Here is a 9,622-nt window from a genome sequence, read left to right on the forward strand (position 1 = left end):
TGTAGACATATCTCTTTGTAGATTAGTTTTTCTTTCTGTCTCTCTCGCTGTCTTTATCTCTCTTTCTCGTAGTTTCTATCTCTCCCTCTTTTTCTTGCAGTCTGTGTAGATTTCTCTGTGGAGATCACAGAGTTCGTGGCCACGAAATCCTCGGAAGGTTTCGCCCGAAACCTCCTCGAGGTTTGGTTTCGACGAAGGGAACACTTCTCTTCACGGGAACAATGTCTGTGAGAGAGAGAAACGATGAGATATTGATCAAGAAACAATGAGAGAGAAACAGTGAGAGATCGAGAGACATAGATAGTGAGAACAGTAGAGGGAGATAGCGAGAGCGAGAGGGAGAGACCGAGATAGAGGGTAACAATGAGTGGGAGAGGGGAGAGAAGATGTGGTAATGGTGGTCAGAATGGTGGTGGTGGGAAGTTGTGGTAGTGAAGGTGTCAGAGAAGATGAAGATCAAGGAGCAATGTTAGATCAAGTTAATTTTTAGATTAAAAAGTAATGTCCCTAAAAATGTACAAAAAAGAACATGAATTTCTTAGAGAATTTATTCTCGGAGATTATTCTTTATGCGCCAAAGCCGCACCCTTAACTTTATTATCATCACGATGGAGGAGAAGTTCTCAAACTTGTGTAGGCACCTCCATTACCTTGTGCACTCTAAAACCAAAGGAGCTATAGAGACAATTAGCATTGACAAAGAAGGCTCACAATCTTGAGCAGAAATCAGGGCGAGCAACGAGTGAAGAGGATCTAGATATTATATTGGTTTACTAAATCGCTTTTCTATAATGTGGGACTATTCTTACACCGAGAAGGAAAATATTATTATAGCATAAGATTGTTTATTTAAGATAGCTTGATTAACAAATATTACTATTTACTAACCACCCTTGATCCTTATTCCCAATTTCATCTTGTGGGTAGTTGATTTTCGCCTATCAATGAGATCCCATTATCGATCATTTTGCACAGCTTCTTCCTTCTCGGCCAACAACCGGATATCCCATTATGCACGTCTTGGTCAAATCCAAATTGCTCGTAACGTGTTCGATGAAATGCCTGATAAAACTGTTATTTCATGGAACTCTATAATTGCTGCCTACTTTCAAAACCATAGACCAAAAGATGCTCGATATCTATTCGATGTAATGCCTGAGAGAAACACAGCTTCCTGGAATGGAATGATTTCTGGGTATGTAAAGAATAGTATGATCGAAGAAGCTCGTAAGTTTTTCGATATAATGCCTGATAAAAATGTGGTTTCTTGGACTTCTATGGTTAGAGGTTATGTTCAAGAGGGAGTTATATCTGAAGCTGAGTCATTGTTTCACCAAATGCCTGAGAAGAATGTTGTTTCTTGGACTGTTATGTTAGGTGGATTAATAAAAGATCAACGGATCGATGAAGCTCGGAAACTTTTTGATAGTATCCCAGAGAAGGATGTTGTTGTTAGGACTAATATGATTGCTGGGTATTGTCAAGAAGGGCGAGTTTCCGAAGCTCGTGAACTCTTTGATGAAATGCCTCGTCGTAATGTTATCACTTGGACCACAATGATAACAGGTTACACCCAAAACTCAAAGGTAGTGTTTTCGAGATTCATATATTAGTAGGACTATTAGTTTTACCGGTACGGGCCATAGGCATGTGACTATACTTCAGCTTATGATCATTTTATTTTACTTATGTATTAATGAAAGAAATTTTCAGGTTCACGTTGCTCGGAAGCTCTTCGAGGTAATGCCAGAAAAGAATGAAGTCTCTTGGACAGCGATGCTAACAGGGTACACACAATGTGGGCGAATTGATGAAGCAGTTGAGTTTTTTAAAAGAATGCCTGAGAAGTCCGTTGTTGCTTGTAATGCAATGATTTTGGGATTTATTCAACATGGAAAAGTAGCAGAAGCAAGAGATGTTTTTGATCGAATGAGGGTAAAGGATGATGGGTCATGGAGTGCTATAATTAAAGCATATGAAAGAAATGGGTGTGAGTTGGAAGCACTTAATATGTTTTCACGAATGCAAAGAGCGAGAGTTCGTGCAAATTATCCTTCCCTAATTAGTGTTCTTACTGTTTGCTCCAGCTTGGCCAGTCTTGATCATGGTAGACAGATTCATGCTGAGTTGGTGAAATCGGAATTTGTTTCTGATGTATTTGTTGCCTCGGCTTTAATAACAATGTACATCAAATGTGGTGATCTTGTCAAAGCAAAACTCGTTTTTGATCGGTTCTCAGGGAAGGATGTTGTTATGTGGAATTCCATGATTGTGGGATATGCACAACATGGATTAGGAGATGAAGCTTTACAAGTTTTTCACGAAATGTGCTCTTCGGGAACAGAACCCGATGATGTTACCTTTGTTGGAGTACTTTCTGCTTGTAGCTACACCGGCAAAGTGGAGAAAGGAAAGGAGCTGTTTCAGTTAATGAAATCGAAATATTTGGTCGAACCAACAGCCGAGCATTACTCTTGCATGGTTGATATGCTCGGCCGAGCGGGACATGTCCAAGAGGGCATGGACTTGATCGAAAAGATGCCCATTGAAGCTGATGCTGTTATCTGGGGGGCCTTATTAGGAGCATGTAGACTACATAAGAACACAGAGTTAGCAGAAATAGCAGCTAAGAAACTCGTAAAGCTTGAGCCGAGAAATGCAGGACCTTATATATTATTATCTAATATTTACGCGTCTCAAGGTAAATTTCAAGACGTAGCCGAGCTAAGGAACCTTATGAAAGAAAGGAAAGTAAGAAAATCTCCAGGGTGTAGTTGGATTGAGATCGAAAAGAGGGTTCATATGTTTACAGGCGGAGATTGTTTGTATCACTCTGATCGAAAAATAATAATGGCGAAGTTAGAAAAATTGGGAAATATGTTAATTGAGGCGGGTTATTGTCCTGATGGTAGTTTTGTGCTGCATGATGTTGACGATGAACAAAAGGTTCATAACTTGAGTTACCACAGCGAGAAGCTAGCTGTGGCATATGGGTTATTGAAGGTTCCGAAAGGAATGCCTATTCGGGTCATGAAGAACCTTAGAGTATGTGGAGATTGCCATTCGGCGATTAAGTTAATAGCAAAAATCACAGAACGAGAGATCATAGTGAGGGATGCAAATAGATTCCATCATTTTAAGGATGGGTTATGTTCATGTCGAGATTATTGGTGATGGGAAATGCAACATCTTAAGTTCAGTACTCAGTCCTAATACCCCGTCTTGGTAAAAATTGCCACGACGATATTCTAGCAGTGGGTTATGGGTGCACTGGTGAGAAGGCGGAACAAAAAACCCTCGGCTGGGTATGTTAACTGCTCATCGCTCATTATTAAGCCGATCCTTGTTGTCTTCCTGATCACAATGGGTACGTTGAACGTTTTCAAGTGGTTGGGTCCTTGACTCTTTCCATACGGAAGCTTCTTTAGTAGACAAATAAGACGAAGGGTTTTAAGTTTTAGGGTTCAGGGTTTAAATCCAGCCATTAAAGTTTGTTTTCAGCAAGCTTGTGTTTTAAGTTATACACGGATTGGTCATCTTATCTAATGCAAGTAGGAATTAGAGTCTCAAAGAAGATCTTCAAAATGAAATATGTAACATCAGATATATGAAATAATATTGAAAGTTTTGTTTTTGTATTTGATTTACTAGGCTTCAGCCGCGTCCCGCGGACGAGGCAGTCCCTCTTGGCTAAAGCATGTAGATCACATTTTTTTCTGATTAACACCCAAGGAAGAAGATAAAAACGATGATGGTTAACATTTTTTTAATCGGGAAGAAGAAGAAGCATAATAAAAAATAAAACAAAAGAAAGGGGCGGAACTGTGTGCAGGCCCCCGCCCCCCTTGACCTACACACTTTCTCATTGTTGAGTCAACAATGAAAATAAATTTTGGAGGTCGTAGGTTTATTGGTTCCCGCCCTACTCATCACACACCTAACAAAACTAACACGAAAGTAACAAAAAAATACAAGCTCAAGCTTATAAAAATATATGAAACCTAAATCTATCCATAAACATAGTGTGTAAATTGTTCCTTTTACTTGATATTTTGTTAGTTTTTATTTACTGACCGGAAACTTTATTTAATCCTGACCTAATCCGAATAAATCTCGACATCTAACATGGCTCACATCAGATATTGATCGTTGGCGCATTTGTTGTTGAAGCGTAATAGAACTTTTACAATTAATATTTCATCGTAATCCTCCCCATTATTTTGAAATTTTTCCACCACCCCTCGGCTTATGACAAAATTGTAAACTGTCTCGTCATTTATTCTTATTTGGATTGTTGATCGTCAATGGACGGTTCAAACATAGAGGCGGCAGAGCAATCTCATGACAAATTGGAATCCATGACTTTTAGTGAATATTGTGAAATTAAGCTTTTGAAAATCATACCACGACGAATCATGTCAAACGCCAAAATTTGGTTGAGTAATAGAATTTTGAATTTTTAAATTTTTTATATTTTGGGTAGTATTTTTCTATAACTTTTTGACCCCCCGTCAACTAAAACTTCTGGTTACGTCCCTGTCTATGTTTCGTTGTAAAATCTTGGGGGAATATTTTCCTATAGGAATACAGAAAATGTTTAAAATTTACAAAATTAACTTTAAGTGAAAAAATTGTTATTTTTAGTTGAAGTCATTTCCTCCTCTTTCTTCTTCTCTGGAAAAAGAATTCATCCATCTCATCTCTTTCGTAACCTCTAGCCAAATTTATTTTTTCCTTTTCCATCACTTTTCGTACTTGTCTTCCCCAGATCTCCAACCCCTATTACCCTTACTTCTCTAAAATCAGAAACAAAGTTAAAGAGATAAAGAGGGAAAAACATTGTAAACCTTAGAAATCATCGAACACAATCTCTTGAAGCTCTTAATACATCTTTCATGGGGCATCCAAAGCAAGTTTCTTCATCCATTAATCCTATCCAAAGAGAGGATAAAAAAATTTTAAACCCTAGAAATCAGTTAATTTTGAGCCATACGACATATTTTTCATCACTTCTAAATATATTAGATTTGTTCTCCATGTTTTTAGTGATTAGAAGAAAACAAAGTTTTGGAGAAGAAGATGAAGAAAAAAAGGAACACTTGGACGGAGTTTAGGGTTTAGATTCATAGAAAGATTTTGTTTAAGTTTATAAAAGTTACTTCTAAATTCTTTTTTTAACTCCAAAAATGGAAGCCCTATAGCAACAAAAAGAATTTGAAAAGTGAACAGTTGACCAATTATGTAGAAATTTTTTATTCCCCAGAGATGTTTCTTTATTCCCCGAACCTGATAGTTTGTAATACTTATATCTGTCTCAAAAAATTCAAAAGGGAGAAAAATAATGGCAAAACTAGTCGGTTGTATGATAAATAGGGGAGTAGTTATTTTGGAAAAGATGCAACCGATTACTGACACTAATACTCTTTTATTTTGAGTCAACTTACATGAATCTTTCTTTATAGTTTATATTAGTCGTTGGATGTAATCGTTATTTAAAAAAGTCATTGTTGACACTAATACCCTTATATTTTTTATTCGATTTACATCAATCGAGTTTTGTTATATTATATATATTATCTATTATATAAAACAGAAGGAAAAACGATGACTGGGACAAACATCCTTTTTTAATAAGAGTTATTGTCTAGAAGCCCTTCCCTCAATTTCTAATATGGTCCTTATAATTTAATATAACTTACTTAAAAAAGAAAGGAAAGAAAAAAAATAGAAAGGAAAGAAAACAGAGAGACTTCTCATAAATTCCTATTTGGTTCCGTATATTTAATTCCTATGAATCTGGTCATATACGGGTTTTGATATCTAAAAGTTATCGCAATTTGATATCTGCTTCTAAAGGCACCTGACCAAACAGCTGTTAGCATCCAAAAATATTGTTGACTCAAGTCAATGATTTTTGACTCGAGGTCTCTATAAGCACCAGTTTTTAATGTGGATGACGTTCACCTTCGTTTACTTCTTCCATCTTCTTCTTCCAACAAAAAAGGAATCCTAATCAATTCTTCTTCCAAAACAAAACCCTAGAAAAGAGTGCAACATTCTCCGGCAACGGCGACGGCAACGTCTCCGACACCTACCGGCGACTATTCTTTTATTCGAAAAAATCAATCCGGGTGATTTATTCATCATACAGCTGTGTTACATCTAATTTATAGCTTCTTTATATCATCTTTTGAAAAGAAATTAGGAAGATAACCATGGAAGAAGAGAGTTCTAAAAATTTAACAACTACATCGATTCCAACTCCTTCACCTATTTCCGGGCAAGGAGAAGTTTCTCATGAGGTATACAACCATTCCCCGATCCTATTTTATATGTTTTTATACGTGTTGTGTGAGTTTTTGAAAAAATCAAAGTGAAACTTCGGTGACGCGGACGGACTGAACCAGTCCGGTACTTATCAGTCATTAACGGATCGGTCTATCCGTTTATAAATGAAAGGGCACGGACTCAGAAGTCCGTGATCTTGTAGATTTGGACGGATAGACTGATCCGTCCTTAGCTGATAAATCCCGGACTCGTTCAGTCCGTTCCATCCTGAAGATTTTTTTTATCTTTAAGTGATTTTTATGTTTTTTTCACCTATTGACAGATTCCGGACCTTAATATTGTTCCTATTGAAGAGGAGTACCATGCCGAAGAAGAAAATCGACCTTCAAATGATGGGTGTCAATTTATTAGTATTGATGTTGGTGAGTATTTTGTGACTGAAGATGTTTTTCAAACTAAAGAGGAGTTAATCGTTTGGGCTCAAGAAATTGGGAAAAAACATAAGTTTGTAGTATTGACCTCTAGGTCAGGTAATAGAAAAGGTGGACAGAAACCCCGGTTAGAATTATGTTGCGAAAGAAGTGGAGTATTTCGTTCACATGAGAAGAAGGATTTAGTTCCAAAATCCCATCAACCACCTATAAAGAAAAGGAAATCGAGCACCAAAAAATGTCAATGTCCGTTCAAGCTCAAAGGAATACCGGGGGTTAATGACACGTGGAAAGTGTCAGTTGTGTCTGGAATCCATAACCACGAGTTAGCTGAAAGTCTTCTAGGTCACGCATATGTGAATAGGTTGAAACCCGATTAAAAAGCTGTTGTGAAACATCTATTAAAAATTGGTTCGAAGCCAGCTCAAATTCTTTCTCAAATTCATGAACAATTCAAGGATAACACATCAACGTTGAAAACCATTTACAATGCACGTGCGAACATACGTATGGAAAACCAAGAAGGAAGGAGTCCGATGCAACAAGTCATTAAGTTGTTGGTGGAACACCATTACGTCTACCATTTTTCAAAGAACGAAGACACTGATGAGGTAACAAATCTATTTTGGGCACATCCTGATTGTATTCTATTATTACAGAGTTTCCATACCGTGTTATTGCTCGATTGTACGTATAAAACCAACCGATTTAACAAGCCATTGCTTGAGATTGTCGGGGTAACTTCTACGTTGAAATCCTTCACCGCGGCCTTTACATTTATGGACGGGGAGACAACTAATCAGTACACATGGGCCCTTAATCGTTTGCGGACGTTGTTTTCTCCCAACTCAATGCCAATCGTGTTTATTACCGATCGTGAACTTGCATTGATTAACGCCATTGGTGAAGTCTTTCCAAATGCTCAAAGGTTGCTATGTACTTTCCACATCGACAAGTGTGTGGTAGCCAAAGTCAAAGGTCATTTCAAACAAGAACAATTCAATGTGTTTATGACAATGTTTCGAGCTATCATGTATGCTGAGACTGAAAGTGGTTATAATGAGGCGGTAGAAACTTTTGTGAAGTTTTGGTCAAACACACATCATAAAGATGTTAGTTATGTTCAAGATACCTGGTTGGGATTGAAAGAGAGATTTGTGACTGCATGGACTAACGGGGTTATTCACATGGGAAATACTACAACAAATCGTGTGGAAGGTGCTCATTCCAAATTGAAGAGATATCTATGTAGCTCCGAAGGTAACTATGTTACGTGCTGGGAATTTATGCATATCATGACGGAAACCGAGACATGTGAAATTATAACATCTTTTGAGCACAGTCGTATTAAGGTGAAGGAAGGGCATCAAATCAAGTTTTTTAAAGAGCTACGTGGTTATGTCTCGCACGCGGCATTAGATCTTATGGTAGATGAGATCGACCGTGCAAATGGGATTGATATTAACGTTCAAAATTGCGGATGTGTTCTAAGGTATGTCTATGGTCTCCCTTGTGCTCATGAGATGGTATCTTTGATGAATCAAGATAAGGTATGTCCAAAGGACATCATTCACCCTCAGTGGACCAAGCTATCCATTAACCCGACTCCGCCGATTCATAATGATCTTGACGCATCACATGAGATGGAGCACCTTTATTTAATGTGGGATAAATCCAGTGATGCTGAGAGGACCGCAATACTTGAGAAGTTGAGGGAAATTTCTTTTCCGGTCATGACAAACTTGTGTGAGCCATTGCAACAAACAAAGACAAAAGGGGCTCCGAAACAAAGAAGAATGAGCAAAAAAGAAAAAGAAGCTGCAAAATCTACTAAGAGGAACCCATCTGCTTTCGAATATGCAAAGTGTGTTGATGAATGTGTTCCCTCCACTCAGACAGTACGTAAAGTTAACAAAGTAACCAAAGCACCGAAAGCAACCATACCCAATTTTGAAAGATACAAAGGACATATTCCGTCAGTTATGCATCCATTCTTGGATGACATTATAGATGTGCCAGGCGATGGTCATTGTGGGTTTCATGCCGTTGGTAAAGGACTTGGGTTTTCACTAGAAGATGGTTGGAAACAAGTTCGCGAAAATGTCATAAAAGAACTTGAGGATCAGCACACACTCTACAAAGAGATGTTTGGAATAAGAGATTACACTCAAACACACAGTGCCGCGAACAACTTCAATTTTACATGTCCGGAAGATTGGTTCTACATTCACCCAAACACTAGTATAGTTGTGGCGAGTAGCTTCAATTGCATATTAGTTCATTTGTCTTACGGTTGTTCGACAACTTTCTTACCCTTACTTAGTGGTCCACCTTCTGAGGGTTATAAAATTGCATGCATTACATATACTGGTGGTCACTTTATGAACGTTAAACTCAAAAAAGATTATATACTCCCTCCCATTGCACCGCAATGGTCTAGGTATGCATCGTTAGAGGCAACGGGTTGGCTTCCACTTGTTAGAGATAGAATCGAGGATGGAAAGAAATTTTATTCTCATGATAATTCGAATGAGCCAAGTAGTAGTGTGATAAATTTAAGTGATGATTAAGTTGTACTGAAAGACCGAGTTACAAAGTTTTTGATTTTATATTTGAATAAATTTAGATGATTAATTGTCTTCGTTACTTAACTTTTTTTTTCTTTGGGTTTATAATCGAAGAGAAACAGAAAAACAGGAATTTCATACAGGTCACGGATCCCTGAATCCGTTCTGGTTCACAAAGGGACGGATCCAGAGATCCGTTTCTTGTAAAGTCGTCACGGATCCATAGATCCGTTACTTCTTATAACCGGGGCTATTATTTTCATGTTAGAAAGAAACGGATCTATGAATCCGTTTCTTGTAAAGTCGTCACGGATCCATAGATCCGTTACTTCTTAT

General features: G+C 37.7%; 2 protein-coding genes across 2 annotated transcripts; both read left to right on the forward strand.

Annotated features, from left to right (window-relative positions):
- The first annotated feature begins 242 nt into the window (after positions 1-242).
- Positions 243-3,636, forward strand: LOC147556206 (pentatricopeptide repeat-containing protein At1g56690, mitochondrial-like). The gene is made up of 2 exons (XM_086664028.1): positions 243-1,586; positions 1,714-3,636. The coding sequence occupies exons 1-2, from the start codon at positions 945-947 to the stop codon at positions 3,172-3,174; spliced, it is 2,103 nt and encodes a 700-aa protein (XP_086520154.1). The 5' UTR covers positions 243-944; the 3' UTR covers positions 3,175-3,636.
- A 3,592-nt stretch (positions 3,637-7,228) lies between these two features.
- Positions 7,229-9,289, forward strand: LOC147556207 (PKS-NRPS hybrid synthetase cheA-like). The gene is made up of 2 exons (XM_086658594.1): positions 7,229-8,269; positions 8,615-9,289. Exons 1-2 carry the CDS (start codon positions 7,229-7,231, stop codon positions 9,287-9,289), a joined length of 1,716 nt encoding a protein of 571 aa, XP_086514720.1.
- Positions 9,290-9,622: the final 333 nt, after the last annotated feature.

This window comes from Eschscholzia californica, unplaced genomic scaffold (genome assembly GCF_041429995.1).
Source record: "Eschscholzia californica isolate CP2 unplaced genomic scaffold, dmEscCali1.0.p SCAF_2, whole genome shotgun sequence".
Taxonomy (NCBI): Eukaryota; Viridiplantae; Streptophyta; class Magnoliopsida; order Ranunculales; family Papaveraceae; genus Eschscholzia; species Eschscholzia californica.

What these genes read in the sequence shown, in the direction of transcription:
- LOC147556206 (XM_086664028.1), top strand. Translation starts at nt 945, where the DNA reads ATGAGATCCCATTATCGATCATTTTGCACAGCTTCTTCCTTCTCGGCC. An exon ending in GTTACACCCAAAACTCAAAG is followed by an intron (nt 1,587 to 1,713) that starts GTAGTGTTTTCG and finishes AGAAATTTTCAG; the next exon opens with GTTCACGTTGCTCGGAAGCT.
- LOC147556207 (XM_086658594.1), top strand. Translation starts at nt 7,229, where the DNA reads ATGGAAAACCAAGAAGGAAGGAGTCCGATGCAACAAGTCATTAAGTTG. An exon ending in CTTTGATGAATCAAGATAAG is followed by an intron (nt 8,270 to 8,614) that starts GTATGTCCAAAG and finishes CCCTCCACTCAG; the next exon opens with ACAGTACGTAAAGTTAACAA.